Source organism: Bombus huntii, chromosome 4 (assembly GCF_024542735.1).
Source record: "Bombus huntii isolate Logan2020A chromosome 4, iyBomHunt1.1, whole genome shotgun sequence".
Taxonomy (NCBI): domain Eukaryota; kingdom Metazoa; phylum Arthropoda; class Insecta; order Hymenoptera; family Apidae; genus Bombus; species Bombus huntii.
In genome coordinates this window covers 3618725-3637740 of record NC_066241.1, presented here as the reverse complement: position 1 = coordinate 3637740, position 19016 = coordinate 3618725, and the positions used below count along the sequence as shown (strand labels likewise).

Here is a 19016-nt window from a genome sequence, read left to right as displayed (position 1 = left end):
TACAATCGCATACAGATGTATTGATACTGAAATATTGTGTTACGCTTACTTACAAGAACATTGATTTCTCGATAGATTAAATGGAAAAACGAGTGTATCACGAATATTTCTATGTGATAAAAAAAGAAAAAAGACAATAAAAAAAAAATTCATCTCTTATATTATATATATATATAAAAGGAAGAAAAAGAAACTTTCGTAACAAGCTCCTTGAAAGATTTTTATGGATTTTACAATATTCTAAGATATATTTACATTTAAAAGAAAAAAAGAGGAACATAAGTGAACGATCAGAATACACACATGTATGTACTGTTAAAAAATAATTACCTTCAAATTTTTATCTTCAGATCTTGCAAACATATTGTAAAGTGATATGTGAAATCATCTATATTATTATTTCAACAATATCGCGTATTACATGTAATTATAACCCATTGTTCATTTTCACTATTTCGGTTAGAAGCATTTTCATTATCGTTTTCGACATTATTCATTAGCGCATATTCATTGACGTTTTCGACATTATTCATTAGCGCATTTTCATTGTCGTCTTCGACATTATTCATTAGCGCATTTTCATTATCGTCTTCGACACTATTCATTAGCGCATTTTCATTAACATCATTTACATTTCATTATTTTCTAAATCACTATTCTCTTCAGAACTATTATCAAAACCTTCATCGCGTTCCATATTTACGTACCTTGCGTTGTCACCTGTTTATATAAAAATCAATCATTATCTTTATTGACAATTTGTATATACTGATAAAATTACCTGCTGCTCTGTTTGGAAACATCAATTCCCTGTGATTCTGCATGTCCATGTCCACATCAATTGGGTTGGCCATATTTAATATTCCTAGCAACCATATAGGGAAGTCATTCTCTACACCAAAAATATCATTCTCGTTTTCAATATCATTTTCCAGTACTTCAATGAAGGGTTGTAAGTCTTCCAGCTCGTTTAATTCTGCAGCAATCATATTATTACCTTCACCATCTCTGTTATTATTTGCAAGGTCACCGTTTTCAACTTCGATCTCATCGGGAATTTCGGGTCTTAGAACTTCTGCTATATTTGGGTATTCAGAATCGGATATATGACCTTGCGCTACACTTGATAGAGCGTATTCCTGTGTCATATCCTGAGCGGAAGCGCTATTTGGATATTCGGAATCTATTACTTCCGGAGACCAACTATTTGAAGGTGTTTCCACAGTTTCTGGAGAAGGTTTCAATTCGCGATTCTCTACGTTACATTCATCTTGTTTCTCATTTTTTAATACTGATGTGGATTCAATATCTCTTATATCTTTGGCATCATTACAAAACATTTCGGTAACAACGCTCCTTAAATCATGATCATTATGTAATTCAGATTTTAGATCAGTCTTTTCATTAATTGAATTTTTCGTCAATTGAATTTTTGTATCACAATTTACTGATTGTATGTTATTGGTATTTATTGCAGGAAGTTCTTTTTCTTCCTTTACCAACTTTTCTGTAGCACAAGGATCTGTAATTTCCCTTTGTAATGTTTCATTACTTTTCGTGCCATTGTTACTACTTAAAGAATTCGTTTCAGGCAATTCCTCTATTGTTTGTTTATTATCATCTAATGTAGGACATATTGTTGCTGTATCGCTACTATTAAGTGTATCTTGATCAAAGTTCTTTATTAACTCGTTCCCACTTTTTACTTTCATATCATTCTGATACATAGAAGTATCTTGTTTACTATACCTTTTTCCTATTGTATTTGGTTTAATGCCTGACATAGCAGTTATATTTGTATCAATATTACTTTGTAAAAGTACCTCATTTCTACTATTATTACTACCAGGGCTTGTGAACTGACATTTCTGTGATATATTTAACGAATTAGTATTATTCTCCTCCTCCTCCTCCTTGTAATCAAGAGATCTTCGTTTTTTACCCATGCTACTTGCTCTAGTTTCCATTTTTGGTGAACTTGTAAACTGTGGTTGATTGTCTGTTACAATATCATTAGCATAAACTATACTATTATCTGATTGCAATTGATCTTTTAGATGACAATTATGCTCCGAGACATTACTACTCTGTTGGATACTTTGCATTTGATTTTGATCGATAGGGTTTGTACTTGCTGCTGTGTTAGTATCATTGTCAGGATCTTTATCTTCTTTATATAATGTATTTGAATAAATATCGTTTAAGTGATCATGTCCATCAAGATCATATTTTAATGATGATTTCTTGCTTTCTTCATCATTTACATCTGCGATGGTGTTAATCGATATATTTTCCTGTTGGAGCGAATTGTTTAACATCCAGTGATCACTCATGCTTTGATTACATATACTATCGTTTGTTAATTGTTGGTCCATCTTAACGGCGTGTAAAAGATATGGCTCAGGCGAAGTAGAGGCCCGTGAAAGGGACATGTAAACTAGATCTAACGTACAATTAAGTTTTTGTGCAGTATCTGATATAGCATCATCTTGTATGTCCGATGTTATATACAAACTTTTAAGTTTTCTTGTTACGGGAGAATCAGATAATTCTGTTGATTCATTTAAGTACAATGGATCATTATCGTCAAATGATTTATTGAAATTATCTGTGCCAAGTATTGAATCTATATTTCCTTCGTTGTTAATTTCACTGTATTTATCAGGAATTTCGGCACTTCTTGTCGTTTCAAATTCATTACTGTGTAAAACATCCTTTTCGTCATAAAGATAAGTATTGTCTTCAAGCATAGAATTACTTGGTGACATAGCAGGTATAACGATACTTGATTCTACGTTCCAATCTTCATTGTCCGTTTCTTCTTGTCCGTCTCTGCTGTAATTTATAGGTTGTTCGGATTCCATATTCCACTCGTCTTCCTCCGAAGCATACATGTCATTACTCCAAAGAGGCCCACCTACTGTAGTATCAGAATATGTAGTAGGTGGTGGTACTAAGACAACAGGGCCATCTTCACGCTCTTCAATTGCCCAGCCAGCGTCCCCTAAAATTGTTTCCAATTCTTCCATAGAAATTGGAAACGTATGTAACATTTTTAATATTAGTTTTAATGGAACTTCTTCTTCCATATCGTCTTGATACGATAAATGTCTAATGTAGTACGATGCTTCGTCAACAATCTTTTCTTCATCTGAGCGATTATCTATTTGAAACGGGTATTCGTATCTAGCTACAACTTTAAATAAATTTTCAATGCCAGGGCTATACGCTTCTTCCATCTCACCGATGCGATGAAAAACAGCCATTTGAGTACAACATCCTAAATGTTCTGAGCCTTCTGGGCCTTTACAAATCCCATGATATGTTGCTACATAATTGGGGTATCTTAAAATAATATTTTGAGCCCTGTTAACAGAAATTACGTTTATGTCATGTATGATTATTTGCTATGTACGGGCTAATACGCCGATGAATCGATCGCCACAATACTTCAGACACTGGACAAATTAATAAAAAAATATCTTCGATAAAAATTGATCGCCTTTAAATCGGCTACAAATTTCAATACAAGAAATTTCCGAAAGAATCGTTTTTTCGAGAAAAAGTCAAGATCACCTTGACTTCTTTAAATGAATGCCACGTATTTTTGATTTCATACCGTCGTAGTTGACGTTAATACGAGTTTATAACGACCTTCTATACTATGACCTTAAAATGACACTAAATATTGAAACGATGGTTAATCGAGAAGGGCGCTACCGTTAAAAATAATTTTACCTCGATTAAATCGGACGTCTCAAGGAGAAAAATGTTCATTATATGCACATTACAAAAGCATAAATAACGTAACCTTGACTTTTGGTCGAAAAAAGCATTTTTGGAAATTTTGTATACCGTATTTTGTAGCCGGTTGAAAATTGTTCAATTTTTATTCGAAACATCTTCTTATCAGATCATCGGGTAAGGCTCGCAAAGTGTGGTGACTGACTCATAGATCAGCCTGTATATACAGTAAAAATAAATAAAAAATTTACGATTAAACAGAAAATCAAAATCATTACCAATCTTGAAATTGTTGCCTGGTCCATTCGAATTTATGATCAGGATGTCTAAATCCAGAAAAGTTTGGGAATAACGTATTAAACTCTGCATTTGGAGTTGTTATCACTACCAATACTGGTCTGATATAGCCAAAAATATTGTAAGGGAAATTTATTAAAGTATCTGGATACAAATGCTCGATCCTAAAGTGTTAAAATATGCGTTATATCCTATGAAATAATATTATACGAGTTTCTTATCGCTTGAAAAGTAAAATTAAAAACAACACGATATATAGCAACCTACAATTCTATGCAGATTACAGCATCTGTGTTTTCTAGCCTCTTGTCATTTTGAGTAACACAACCTTCGCTTATCTCAATCACAAAAGGTGCAGTTCTTCTATGTAAATATTCAGATACTAAGGGAGCACCTCTACTTTTATAAGCTTCTAAAAGCGGTCTATTAATATCTACGCATAATATTTCTTGTATGCCTCCTGTATTTTTTAGGTGTGTTAAAAAACCAAGTTCTGCACATCCAAAGTCAACGATCTAAACAAAGAAGGAGATTAGTCATTTTATTATCTGTTAAAAATTTGTTAAATTCATGTTTGCAAATATCAAACATGTAATACGAAATAAATGGTATTATATCATATATAAAATTGCGCGAAAGATTTATAAGTATATTTCTAGCAATAAAGAAAAATCCACGTGTAAAGTTATTGCGAAGATATGAAAGCGGAATACCTTGCGTAATTTTCCTCGATATCTCTCACTATTAAGTACATCGGCGACAGCAGCATATCTTTGGATGTACGCCGGCGGGAAAAATTTGATATTTTCTTCAAAAGTCTGAGGTGTCTCAGGATCTACCATTCTACGATCACTTTCAGAAATGTTGCGTCCTAGCTCCATGTTAACCGTATCATTATCCATTGTGTTTTGTCTTTTGCTTCGATAATTCTGATATACAAACTTGCCAAAGAAATAGATCACATGGATGAGCACAATAATCATGTCACTAACAAGGATCAAATGATTTTGATCGCTATAAAATTTTATTAACGCATCCCGGTTAACTTTCCGTTATGCGTAATACCAGCCATATTATTTTGTTTTGAAGGTGGTTACCAAATTCAATCTGATTGGTAGAACGATTCAAAACGCGCCAATACTAAAATAGCGCCACAAACGAGGTACAAGATAGATGTAACATGCGATGCTTTTTCGTGTCTCACGTTTTGGAGGTCACTAGACCCCCTTGTCATTTTCGTATCACATGCGATATTATCGACTTAACACGGTATAGTAATAGACAGCAGACTCAGGTCTATCCTATATTTAGTCAATGGCACATACCGGTTTAAATTAAGACAAAGGTGTTCCATGAAATTTGTAGGTTTAAGTCTTTACGAAATTATAACTAAAATATAGAACAGGATAGATCGTATAGTCGTAAAGGAAGTATAAAATGTTATGCTTTTACAATATTTCAGAAAATATTACTTCATCGATATGAAGAAAATCAAGAAAAACCTAATCCACAACTTTAGTAATTCTAAAGAAATCATTAGATTTTTGTATAGGTAGGATGTATGAAAGCCTCGGATCTGTGAAAGATAGGTAACGATTCTAAACAAATCGTTAGAGCTAAACGAATATATGCGACATTGTAATTGAAACAAGATCATATTTCGAAAGCTATATCGTTTAATTCCATGGTTCCCCATCATGCTTGAAATTGAAAGGGTACAATGACACACGCAACAAGTTTTTGTATTATAATTTATTTGCGATTTAATATAATAATTAAAATAATAATGCGGTAATTATTAATATCGGTAGCAGTTTACTAATTTTCTAAGAAAGCGATGGTATACACGATACATCGTTTACATAAATTAGAACGACAGTCGACTTTCTTTATAAACCATTTGTGATATCTGTATCAGTTTTGTAGCATCTATATTGTTCACGCGTATATTGGAACATCTGTAAATACGATACCACAGATTCATCAGTGTCAGTTTGCTCAGATTATTCCGACTTTTTTCTTTTCTCATTCCCATTTCGTCATTAGCAAAGTAGACTCAATTACAGTTTCATATAGTATTTCGTTTATATATATTTATATATTTATATGCGATTTATTTATAAGTATATGTATTTATAAGCGCGCAAATATATTATGCACGAGATCTGTCGATGGCTGTTATGCAGCCTACAGGAACATAAAACTTGATTCTCTATCGTTAAAATTTATTGTTCTTATTAACGCGGCTATCTACATGATAATCTTTTGCAGAATTCCGAAGAGTCTTAACCTTAAGCTATTACATATCATAATATATATATTTCATCTCATCTTATTTACAAAAGAACTGTCTGTAGATTCCTCTCTAATAGAATATGTTTTGCGTTTTTTTTTTTTTTTTTCAAAATTGGGGATTGTCGATAGTTTTCTTGTACCCTTATCCCGTTCGAGAACGCACCGGTTAAATATAAATTCGCCTCGAACGGAACGCGAAATAGAAAACGTTTCTATGTATTTTTTAACATTACACAGGTACCCGCAAGAATAGTTTTCTCATTTGAATAGAATGAGACAGAAAGGTTAGACGACGGCCGCACATACATGGTCGATAAATAAATAAAGTGTCGAGTTCGTGTCGTTGGTACGGCGTAAAGAACGATCGAAAAATATTATGCTACAGTGTAACTCGTGTCTTACGAACATTTTTTAATCGCATCGAAAAGACATTCGTAAATCTCGAAAAATAATTCGTGCTGCATTAGATTCGGTAAATGCATCACATATACGTATATAGATATTGATTATCTTCCGTCGATTAAATCAGATAATCTCGAAGATTATCTAAAGAAATTCACTAGCCAGACTGATCGAAACAATTGCGGTAACGGGATATAGTGGTCGAGTTAAGATATTTTCATCGATACTTTAAGTACCGTGATTTTTTAAAGCATTTATCGTTCAGTATACACATATTTCATATAGTATTACCTCTCGATAATAATTTTCGATATTTACGAGTACGGTAAGCGCGTTAACTCGAATCGCGTCTCTTTTCGCTACGGTACACAGTGTCGGTTGTTTCGATCAGCCTGGCGATAGAATCGATGAGCAAGTTCGCCCTACGAAATCTTAATAGAAAAGTAGATAGAGTGGCACATTTGTCGATACTGAATAAAATGTAGGATGTTCGTTGAACGACATAAGAAAGAAGATATCGTATCTCGTAAGATGCTCGAGAATATCGTACGAGTTTCGCGTATGACGCGTTGAAAGCTTTTATCCCGTTTGTTCTTTTTGCGTATAGGCGAAGATATACAGGCAGATAAGGGAGTATGACGCGACAGAGCCACATATAGCGTGTGACCGGCGTTTAAGCAATTTTTATAGATAAAAAATCGAGCTCAGGTCCGTTGGACAACGCGATCGCGCGTATGCTCTTCTCTTTTTTGAGGAAGATCAAACGTTGCGTCAGTTGATCGATATAGCACGGTGGTCGTAATTGACGATTTGGCGAACGCGTGGAAAGGAAGGAAGGAAGGAAGCTACGACTCGGTTATATCGGGCGCGCGTTTAGTTTCGTTCGCGGTGAGAAAGGCAATTTCGATTTACGATGCAGATTGTACGCCAGAGAATTTGGCAACGCGAGATTGCCATAGTACAAGTTACGTTTACGCGATTAGCAAATATTCTCGATTATCTTGTCTCGTTCTCCTCCATTAGCGTTACTCCTCTTACCGTTCCGCGATCGCGACGACGATAATTATCACTAGATAACGTGGTTGCATTATCATAAAATCATTATATATATCACAAATGTTAAAATTGTCCACGCGCAACGTATTTCGCGGTGCGTATAGTTTCTAATTAATTCTCGAGACACTACGGTAAATATCACATGGAGCGATGAGAAATTTAATTAAATATACAACGGCGATCGATCGCGTCGACGTCCACCATATCGTTGACGGTCGAGGTTGCCGCGCGCACGACGACGAACGATCGATCGATCTCGATCGCCGTTTCCAACAATTTCTATAATATACTTTCAGAAAGTAGAGATTCAGGCGTAAGATTGATCCAACGATATAGCGATTTTGTTCCCTTTCTCCACCCAATTTCTCAGTCGTCCCCTTAGTTCTTCCAGGCTTTTCGACTTTGCCTTGTTTATCCTCTTGTACTTAACGTCTTTTGGCTTCGTCACTGATCGGTGATTGCTCATTACCCTGTTGTACGTGACCTGGAAAAGCACGAGATTCAGAATTGCGACTGGCTTGCGAGAAAGAATCGACAGTACGATGGACGCGGTTGCACGAACGTTTGATTTCAAAGGATTCCGAAAATACCGCAAATATGGTAAAAATGTAAGAAGATAGGAGGGATAAACGAGTCGAAGAGGATGAAGAGTCGGAAAGAGGATTCTCAAAGGGAGAAGAAAATTCTCGTATACGTATGTTTCAAGACGTTGCTCGAACGCGAGTCGACGAAACAAGTTCGATAGTGGCGCGTATAGCGCGTACGCAAATAGACTAACGGAAAGGTCGAAAGAAGACACGGTCGATACGAAAGACGGTTGCGACTAAGTGGATATTCGGACAAAAAGATCTTCTTACCTGCGCCTGCTGACTTTCGTCCCTTGGTCTCTCGTTGGGCGGGGAGTCTGCCTCTTGAGCGAGTCTCTCGAAACTGCCGTACAAATCCTGAAGTCTGCCCTTTCCGTTTCCCAAGTTCTTTGCCCGTCTCTCCTCGCATTCCGAGTTTTCCGTCGATTCGGACGGGTCCTGATTGTTTTCGCTGTCTCCGTCCTCCTCCACCGAGTAAACGGTCTCCAAGATCTCCGGTCTCCTCAGGAAACCGTTGCATCGTCGCATCGACGAGTACTTGCTCGACGGTTCGACCGCGTCCGAAACCGATCGGATCACCGTCACGTCGGTGATGTTCGAGCGAAACCTGCGAAGGATATTTTATATTTACTCGAAAACTTTCAAACGTATCGTTCCTAACGCGTGCGGATATTTCGCGTCTATCAAATCGTACGAGCGGTGTGGTTTTTTAAGTAAATTTAATCATCGCGTAGAACCAAAGGATTCTATCTTTAGCTTCGCTGGTAAACATAACAAAAATGGACGTAACGACAGTTTAAAGGGAGAGAAAATTCGCGCGTGTTTCGGTTAAACGAAGCGTACGCTTACCTCGGTGGCGCTAGGTCGTCCGCCGCCTCCTCGAGAACAACGGCGCTGTCGCTGTCTCCGAGACTGTCCAATCTATCCAGAGCGTCGCAAGGTGGCGAATCTCTCGTCCCGGTACTTCTTTCCGCCAATCTGCTCTGCAATTGACGAATCACCCTCTGTTGTCTGAGAATAATGGACTCTCGTTGCGCCAGACTAGCCTCGATCTCCTTCTGTTTTCGACAAAGCCTCGATTCGAACAGCAACAGCTGCGAGGACAATGTCCGTAGCTGCTCTGCCTTCTCCCTTGTCAGCCGTGCCACGAGGTCCTCCTGAAACAATTATATCACCCGTTGAGTGACTTTGGCGAATTCACGCAACGTACGCGCGAGCCATCGCTGCGCAGTTTCGAGACCGTGGTAAACGTACCACTTCTGCGTGGCTTTATCGACGTTGAATTAATCAGCAATTTGTACTAGTCGAGAGAGCTTCGGCTCGCTCTTCTCCGCTGGTAATCAACCAACGATTAATCACGTTAGCTCATTATCGATAATTAAGGAATAAGAATCGCTTGATTAACGACCCTTTCTTTTTTCTCCAGAGTCTTCCGGCAGTGCGTTAGAAGAAAAGAAACTGACCGACCGTGCAAGAAGATTCGCAAGAAAACCGTTGCGAATCGATAATGATGGAATTTGCATGCATCGAGTTCGTCGTCGTCGTAATTAGTCCAACGATCGTACCCTACGGGGAAAGGGAGCGTCGCGGCTACGCGCAACTGTGCCAGTCGCAAGGCATCTTCGATTTGCCTATTAACGTGGTATTAATTAGGAGATCCCGAGGGTTTGCCCCGACCGCATTACCGTATGCATTATGCCAATGCACGGTATTATCGAGTTTGTTTCTCTTTCGCTTTTCGATTAACCGTGTGCACGCTAAATACAGCGAACGTTTTCCACGCGATATATGTAACATTGTACGTATACGGTCGGTGTCTGGTTTCTGTACGACGATAACAACGATTTGGGACCAAAGGAACGTTTTGCTTCTACGTTTAAAACTTAGATCGCGAACGGTCGGTATTTATCGTCGAGAAACTGAAACAATCCCTCCCTGTCTTCTTCTTCTTCGTACGCAAGGATCTTCGTCTATCAAAGCAACCTCTTCGTTACGTCTCATTTTCCATCGCGGTGTACGAGGTACTTCGGGGAACAAATTTTCCAGCAAAGTTCGCCGTTCGCTCGAGCGCCAACTTTTACACTTTGCCGATGTCACGACGTCGTCCGACAACCGTCTTGAATTATAAACGTCCAGCGCCGTTGTCAATTTTCGAGTAACTCGAGCGAGGTCCGACGTTGTCACCGCGCCAGGAACCTCGTTTTCGACGTTGCAAACTGTCTTTGGATCGTCGATCGTCCTCGTTGCCTTCAACGGTCTCTGTCTTCGTTCGATCAAAGTTCGTAGCCGCCACCACAGTGTCCGAGTTTTAATCTCTTCCAGTTTCGAGTTTTAATTCTTCGCTGAACCGATCTTGGCTAGCGACAGGTCCGCGTAGAAAATAGGAGAAGCCGGTAAAAGTACGTAACGCGAAACATTTGAAACGCAGGGTCCTCGGGAATTTTTCTGTCGCGTCGGCTTCGATTTACGGGACGATCCGGCAAACCTGTTTTTCGCGAAGCTCGGCGTTCCCGAAATGCGAAACGCGTCCGGTGCTTTGCGCGGACCATAGACCCGGCTACCTTCCTCGTTCTTTCTTTTCTACGAAAACAGGACGAGTCCGTTACTCTCGGCATTGTTTCGCGTAAATGGTAGAGTGCCGTGGAATGGCCCACGCGACAAGTATCGCAGGTTCTTCGACGGCGCACGTCATCGATTTACGAGTCTCTCGTTGCGCTTCTCGCACTCGTTGAAAAAGCAAATTGTCCTTTCGGCTTCGATCGGACAACGGGCTCCCAGCGGAGTTTCTCGTTTTCTTTTCGATATGACGCGCGCCATGATCTCTCCAACTTCTTATTTTTATTATTTAATTTGTACCTTACGATACGTCCAGCTGGACATTGGGTAAATTTTTCTAGCTTTATTGCTAAATATTGACACGTGGATGGCTACCCCCAGCGGGATACCATCTTCGAGTTTGTCTATTTTATTTCTTCAACGAGGTCAGCGGGATTTTCTCTTCGATCTTCTTTTTACGAGAGTTTTGCTCGATTCAGCAGCCGGATAGTTTGGATGTGTCGCTGTTCTTTTCCTGTATTTTTTTGCGTACCTGCCGATTTCTTCTTTGACCGTTGGTATTTTTAAGTCTTTGCGTATATCCTCGTTTCGTGACATACCATGGGTCGTTGACTATTGTTCCGAGTATCTTCGATCGTAGCTTAGACAGCTTGTAGATCGTAGTTTATTTGCTTAGCTCGTTGATGCTGTCCCCCATAGTGGTATTCCGCGCGTCCAAATTGGTTTTATTATCGTTTTGTAAATTTTTAGTTTATTTTCCATTCCGAGTTTAGAGTTTCGACTGGTTAGCCGGTACATCTGTCTTCTTTTTATCCGTGTTTTGTCTATAATTGATCTGCTACGTTGCTTCCATGTAAATCGTCTGTCTAAGTAGAGTTCTAGGTATTTAACTTTGGGCCCGGTGTGTCGTTCACATCGGTTCCCGGGCCCCTCTCGATCGCAGCCGGGACGGTCATCGTGGAGGTTTTAGTCGGGTGGAGTCTCTCACTGCCACGTCGCTTTTCCCCAGAAGCGATCTGGTGTCCGTGCGAATTTTCTCCGCGTTAATAATAATAAAAAAAGAAAAGGTATTTAACTTGGCTGCGACTTACGAGAAACAAAGCACTACCAGCAAACCGATCTCTGCCGCTTCTCCCGTTTCTCCTCTCGCGCATAGAGTTCGACACGCGTGCGGAGAGACGGTCCGTGGGACGACGATTGAGAAATTTACGGGAGCGTGAAGGGACACGAAGGGTAAACTAAAAGCGGCGCGAAGACCGGCGATAGGCAAAATAACGCTATGCAGGAACACCGTGCGGCGTGCAAAGCTGAACGAGAAATTTCCTCGGTGCCGTGACATGGTCACGTGTGTCGCACGCGAAAAGGTCGTTGCGCCTAATAACGGATCATTATGTCGTAATTAAACGCTTCTTCCACCGTTCGTTACGACGTGGTATCTCGCGCTCGTGACGGTCGCGTGCTCGCTGTCCGTTTCTTTACGAATTATCGACGCCATGAAAAGCCTGCGATCGAACGACCGCTCGCATTTCACGAGTTTCCTTCGACGTAGACTAACGTCCTCGTATAAATTGAAATAACCGCACGAAGATGGCTACGACGCGACGAAAACGACCGAGCTTTTTAAATGTAAAATCGATCGAAGTTTTATAAATTCAACGGTTCCGTTTCCAAGACACCGACGCGATTAACAGCGACACACGACTATGTAAAAAACAAACGATTTACTACCAGAAATACGCTTATGCCGCAACAGGACGGTACAAATAATCGTAAATTCCTGGGGTTTTCTCCACTATTCAATTTACGAGGTTGACAGCTTTTGCGCGATTCGCCTAAAGAAATTCTCCTCCGTAGCTTTTCTTCTTTCTATATGTCGGAGATGAAAGGACACCGGAGCCCGTCCCGTTGACCGCGGCTACGTTCGGCGGCTGATGGTCGCCTTGAGCCCAAGTTTATTATCACAAATCGCAAACAAGTAGAATTGGGTAGAACGACGACAAATTGTTTAATTACAACTGTAAACTTTAATTACAATTTTACGGATTTTTCCAAGGTTCCAGAGGGAAGGCTCCGGTGTCCTTTCATCTCCGACATTTACGTCGGAGACAAAAGGACATCGGGGCTTCCCTTTTGGAATGTTGGGAAAACCCCCAATACCCTAGCCAGACTTTTACTATAGCTACACTTAAGTAATAAAACTAAGAAATAGTTGTAATGTTCTAATCCGATTTTACGACGATGTGCTTGGGCTCAAACTGACATAACGGGTCACTGAACGTAGCCACGGTCAAGGGAGTGACGTGTATCTGACACAGGTATGGAATAATTATATAGCTCTCCTTAAAAATAAAGAGAGGTGGGAAGAAGAATATATAAGGGCAGTTCCACTTGGACTGCATGTCAGTTCATGCAGATAACTTTTACTTGTAAGTTTTACGTTGTACGTTTACTTGTGTAGTTATACGTGTATCTCATCGCATTCGTCATCCCGTTGACCGTGCATTTTTTTATCGAACCTGAATTCGTTGTCATCAACATCGCGACCATCCGATCGCCGCTGTTATTTATAGCTTCTTGTAGCGACCACATTTATACCAATTATGTTACCAACGAAACAACACCGCGACCTCAAGATACCCACAGTCAAAGACGAAATAGCAAAATATAGCGACAGATATAGCAAAAGAGTCAACAAACACCGAAATCCCCTAATCACTGGACTACTTGATACGACGGACCAGATTCGCAGGCTGAAGAGACACTACCCGCTAGACCTAAACGATAGATTCAACTAGTTATTTAAATTAAGTAATATTTACTTATTTATAATACTTACGTACAAATTATACTTATCTATAATAAGTAATAACTTATTATAAATAATTAGCCAGAAAAACTACTGAAAATTCTCAACGCTAGAATTGATTGTAATTCTAATAAATATTAAAAAAAAAAAACATTTATACCAATAAACATCAGCTATATTCAGCTATATATGGTAAATCGAGTAAAGGTTCATCGAACGCCCCAAAATTCCAACCCTAATCCGACGTATACGTATGAATGCACGTATTTCGAAGGAACTTCAAAAACCAACGTCGATAGAGGATTGTTGGCGCCACGCGACATTCAGAATTTAAGGGAACGAGACAAGGAACGGGTCAGTTTCTGCAACGAGGGCTAGAGTTCTCGCGTCGCATTAATATCGAAGAAACGACGTCTTGGCAGCCGGAACAGGACGAGTGACAGTAGCAATTTACTATACATCTACTCCACCTGTCCTGAGCGTCTCTCCGACATGGTCGCAAACATTTAACTATCTTTCCCTCGACTAAGCGTCGTTGTAACGCTGCAGTTCGCATGGAAATCGCCATCGATCGTTTTCCTCGAGACTTTCCACGAGATTATTCTACTCGCATCGGTCGCTCTGACTCGTATCTATGAGCGTCGATCTGATTAATTTCTGTCCTTTTTGTATTCGCATAAAGGGAGGTCGTGTGGCGGTCGATGAATTAGTTGGCGGAAACGAACGTAGGCGCGTTCGCTCGTTAATGCACCGGTTGTTTGTATTCGCCAGCGGTGTGTCTCTCCCTTTCGTCTTCGTTTTAATTCGGTTTCGCCAGTTGATTTCCACCGAATGCAATTTGGTCGGTCTCGCTACATTAAGTTTAATTCTCGCGACAATTTCTGTTAGAATTTAATCTCGAAATTGAGATTAATAATCTGTGGAAGACACGATGTTTGTGTTGAAATAATATTACGTGATATCTATTAAACAAAAATTACAGGAAATACAAGCGAGCGTTGCGAAATGTTGACAGTCGGCTAGTTATTCTCAGACTGACCGACTCAGCGACCCCACGAAGAGATTTTGAACCCCACTCTCTGTGCGGTAACCAGTGTGACCTGTGTAGATGTCTGTGTGACGGCACGTGCCACGGAACCTTCTAGCAGCTTCGCGATACGAAGCGCTACGCCGTCGAGGCGCGACACCGACGTGCCCAATGTTCCATCCATATTCTTACGCTTCTTCCGCCGAATCGTCATGCACGCGCCAGCCGCCGCGGTACATCTAACGAACGCACGCTAGATATCGCTGGGCAACGAAAGGAAGATCGATCGCCTCGTCTGCATGCGATTAATATCGTTGTATTCCGGCAATTTCTTATTCCCCGTCGTGCATGGAACCACGCGTTCGACGTGGCAACAGAATTTTAAAACGACCAGGAGATGCGCTCGGTCCAACGACAAGTGTATCTGTAATTAATCTGAGCGTATTAGAGGCAGGAAAGCGAATCAGCCGAACGTAAAGAAATCGTCGAGAGATAAAAGCGATAATGGATGAAAGTGACGGACCAGAAACGATAATCCCGTGCGAACGATAAACTAAAGTTTTCTGCACAGTGTTACTCGAGAAACAACCGTTTGAGAGCAACTCTCATTCAGTTTGATCTCATTCTCAAAATTCTCGATAATTCGCGAGAGGTTCGACGATAAAAAGGAATCGCGAATGTCAAAGAGTAACTTTGGCCGCGTCTTTCTTTTGATAGACGTACAACGATCGTGTCGGAAATTAGCTTGTTCAGCGGATTCTTCGTATCTAAAGAGGAGATCGATCGATGTCTCGTTTCAGCATTTGCAAGATACCTCTACGAAAATGCTTTCGCGTTTCCTACTTTTTTTCCAGCAGTTTCTATCGCTCGCGCCAAGACCGAGACTTTTGCCATGCCGTACGTAATCTGTGCTTCCTGGGGTTGGAGAGATCGTTGTCGATCATTTGCCGCGCAGATCTCCGCAGAATTTCGAGGGAGGATTTTTTTTTCGCGAATGCACCGCCACGAACACGTAGATTGTCCGTGATCACGCAAGGTCCGAAGGGAAATAGTCGAACGTCACGAAACGTCTGGCTTGTCCCGGAAGCGGGCTCGGGTTCCTCTTCAAAGTTTTACCGGATAATAGCTTTGATCAACGAGCACGGACAAGGTTCCGAGGTAGAAGCACACACACGATGTATTTTCTCCCCCCCCCCTCCCCTCCCGCTTAGCTTCGTTTTTACCTGCAATTTCAGGGTCCTTCGCCAGGCGAGCATTTGATGCGCCTGTGCTCTTTGCCTCGCTCGAAGCGCAGCTATTACCGACTTTGCCTCTTCCAGCGATGTCACTTCCATCTCGTTGCCATCCTTGGACAAATCGCCTGGCCTTGCCTCGATGATCGCTGCCAACGGACAGCTGTCCATCGACGTCTCGTCGAAACTGAAATCAGAAATCGAACGATCGTTTTTATTTCCCGTTCTGTTCGCACGATTGCTCGCGTCTCCATCTCGGACGTCTTATCGTTAATTCTATCTGGATAGCGAGCTGGAACGTCGATGAATGGTAAAACGTGGATCGTTGGAAGCGACGCGAACGCCTACTCGTCGCGCGATCGATCGATCGAGCAAGGAAACGTGGAAATGCACGGTTAGGGAACCGTCTTTGAGATCTCCTATTTATCAGGTCGGTAATGGATCTCGTAGACGGTCGAGGAAGATCGTCGAAAAGTGTACGGTGTCGTCGAAACTGCGAATCGATGCGAGGTAAATATTTAAGCGACCACGCAGAGCGTGTTCCTCGATCCGATCGGGATTAGCCGAGCTACGTGGAAACGAGGATTTCTCGAGCGTGGAGCCAGCCGAGTCCTTTGAAAACCGACTCTCGATTCGAATAAACGAGAACACGATGCTATCCTATCGTTCGACGGCGAATCGATCGACCGACGAGACTCGTTTTTATCCGCTCGTCCCGCGAGTTCCGTTCGGTCATGCAGCTCGGAGTGAAATTTAATAAGAACCGCAAGGACTCACCGCGATCGCGCAGCACACCGAACGCATTGAATATCAGAAAAAATTCGAGAGAGCATCTGCGAAACTTCCGTGGCTCTCGCGACCACCGAGAACCTGCGAGGTTCGTTCCGTAGTTTTGTCGCGTATCCGTAAATCGTCTCGTAAATTCGCACGTATTACGCTCGCTTTAAAGTCGCCGAACGACTTCCTCCCCGACTCTCCTTACCGCGTTTTCGCTCTCGCGATTTACGCGAAATCTCTTTTCCTCGGGAATAATTAATTCTTCGTGGAAGAAACTGGCCCGTTTAAAGTTTTAAATTGGAAAATTTGAAAAAGCAAGCGGCTTGCGAAAGACACGGGCACACGGATTTACGACCGTGAAAATTTATACCAGGTCTCGAAAGATGCGATTCGAACGACTCCGTTGATAAAATTTCGCTTACCAGTGCGCAAACTTTGTTTCCGTTTATTATCTCGCAACGGAGCTCTCGAATTTTCCGACATGTTAATAACTCTGCTCGTATTTTATCCAATAAAAACAATTCGTTGTTTGTCCGAGGTCACGACGAATCTATGCGTTTTTAATCGCATCGAGTACCGCCTTCTCGAAACACGGAAAACGAATTACGCGATTTTATTCTATATTCGCAGCGGAATATTCGTGATTTTTTTGACGCGCCGTCGGAAATTCCGCGCGATGCGATTGGACCGCGTGAAATTCAGCGTTGCGAGAGCGAAAAATCCAACATAATATCTCTGGCGTAAATTCAAATGAAACGTATCAAATATTATACGGGGAGCTGCGTTCGTGCAAGGCTGCAGCCGCGCTCTACGGTTTACTCGGCTATTCGTATTCGAGATTTGTACTCGTAAAAGTATGCAACGATTTCGAGCAGCGAACATAATCGATACACAGACCGCACGAAATCCAGCAAGCGGGATAACGGAGTAACGTTTCATTTACAATTTTAGGTATCGTTTGCATAACACAGGCTCGATGTATTTATGGAAAATGTTGCTTTTCCTGCACGCGAGACCCGACCATTCGCTAATTAAGTTGAAATAAATTATGCATGAGTCACCGACCGAGTCACCCGACACGGTTGACGCTTCTTTCTTTCTGTCGGCGACGATCGATTCCTCCAGCTTTGTCCGTCTACGTACTTGCTTACTCGCCAGTGTATTTCGCACGACATAGGCGGGTGTCGCGAACCAAGAAAAACGCACCGACTCGTGCCACTTCCCTCTCCGTTCAGCGCTCTACTTATTCATCGGACAAGCCCTCGTCGTTTGTACTTTATTCGACCGTTGAATATTCGTAACGTTAATATCGATAAATTCTCAGTTGTTTCTTGCCGGTCGATTCGTTCCGCGCGTTCTCCAAACATGCGACGGATAAAAATATTTCCTAGCGAAAGATCGCTTACGAATATCTCATTTCCTAGGTGCCTTTGAGCCCCTCGGACGAGTGACGTTGCACGATCGCCGAGCTACGTAATTGCACGTAGATACAGTGTCTGTTGGCTGACGCGAGTGCCTAAGAGGCAATTAACGTACTTGAACAGCCACGAACAAATCCGTAGAATTTCCAAGGCGCATATACAGGGTGGTTGGTAACTGGTGGTACAAGCGGAAAGGGGATGATTCTACGCGAAAAAAGAAGTCGAAAATATAAAATAAAAATTTTTTTTTCATTTTTTCCATCGAGACAACGATCTACAGTGAGATCCGTTATAACGAGACGCGATAAAGTGCACGCGTACCGAGCGAAAATTCAAAGTCGATTTTCTCGAAAACGAAGCCTCGAACGAAAAATTTTTATCCTATATTTTCGACTTCTTTTTTCGCGTAGAATCACCCCCGTTCCGCTTGTACCACCAGTTACCATCCACCCTGTAGTTTAGTAGAGTGCGAGATCTTGATACAACTCTGATCCGTCGTTAACGCGCTATTGACAGCTGATTTATTTAAGACCACACAGGATTTACGCTTCATCGACAGAATTTGCTGCAATCCTCGAGGTCGTATGCCCGCGTTTTGCTAATAGCGCAATTTTTGCTCGCCTGCAAGCGCACGAGTAACGCAGCTGGTTGGACACGGTTCTCCATTAACCGCGAACGATCGTGGCAGCGTGACAAACAAAACCGTTTCTCAGCTTGCCACATGTCCGTTCGCTGCAACTTCCGGCCAAACTATCCCCTGGTTCGTATTATATAGTCGCGTGTATCGCGCGAATTTCCCTTCCCCGTCGGTTTACG

General features: G+C 41.4%; 3 protein-coding genes across 6 annotated transcripts in view; all 3 read right to left on the bottom strand.

Moving 5' to 3' along the window:
- LOC126865239 (nose resistant to fluoxetine protein 6-like) overlaps nucleotides 1–19016 on the bottom strand; it is a 221502-nt gene that overhangs the window by 78214 nt on the left and 124272 nt on the right. The gene's annotated exons all lie outside the window — the stretch shown is intronic.
- LOC126865233 (uncharacterized) lies at nucleotides 207–5156 on the bottom strand. The gene is made up of 5 exons (XM_050617530.1): nucleotides 4755–5156; nucleotides 4309–4556; nucleotides 4023–4205; nucleotides 782–3366; nucleotides 207–720 (listed from the first exon to the last, which is right to left on the bottom strand). Exons 1-5 carry the CDS (start codon nucleotides 5022–5024, stop codon nucleotides 629–631), a joined length of 3378 nt encoding a protein of 1125 aa, XP_050473487.1. The 5' UTR covers nucleotides 5025–5156; the 3' UTR covers nucleotides 207–628.
- Nucleotides 6353–19016, bottom strand: part of LOC126865247 (uncharacterized) — an 85978-nt gene continuing 73314 nt past the window's right edge. For all 4 annotated transcript variants that reach the window (XM_050617569.1, XM_050617568.1, XM_050617570.1 and 1 more), the window contains exons 2-5: nucleotides 15994–16189; nucleotides 9231–9538; nucleotides 8652–8988; nucleotides 6353–8278 (exon numbers count right to left, since the gene is read on the bottom strand). In XM_050617569.1, coding sequence (XP_050473526.1) covers nucleotides 8102–8278; nucleotides 8652–8988; nucleotides 9231–9538; nucleotides 15994–16189 — 1018 coding nt within the window. In that variant the 3' untranslated portion in view covers nucleotides 6353–8101. The remainder of the gene's footprint in view (nucleotides 8279–8651; nucleotides 8989–9230; nucleotides 9539–15993; nucleotides 16190–19016) is intronic.

Excerpts from the sequence above, each read along its gene's own strand:
- LOC126865233 (XM_050617530.1), bottom strand. The coding sequence starts at position 5,024 with ATGATTATTGTGCTCATCCATGTGATCTATTTCTTTGGCAAGTTTGTA. Across the intron at positions 4,206-4,308 it reads GCTGTAATCTGCATAGAATT|GATCGAGCATTTGTATCCAG; the intron begins GTAGGTTGCTAT and ends TTAACACTTTAG. Across the intron at positions 3,367-4,022 it reads AGGCAACAATTTCAAGATTG|GGCTCAAAATATTATTTTAA; the intron begins GTAATGATTTTG and ends TTCTGTTAACAG.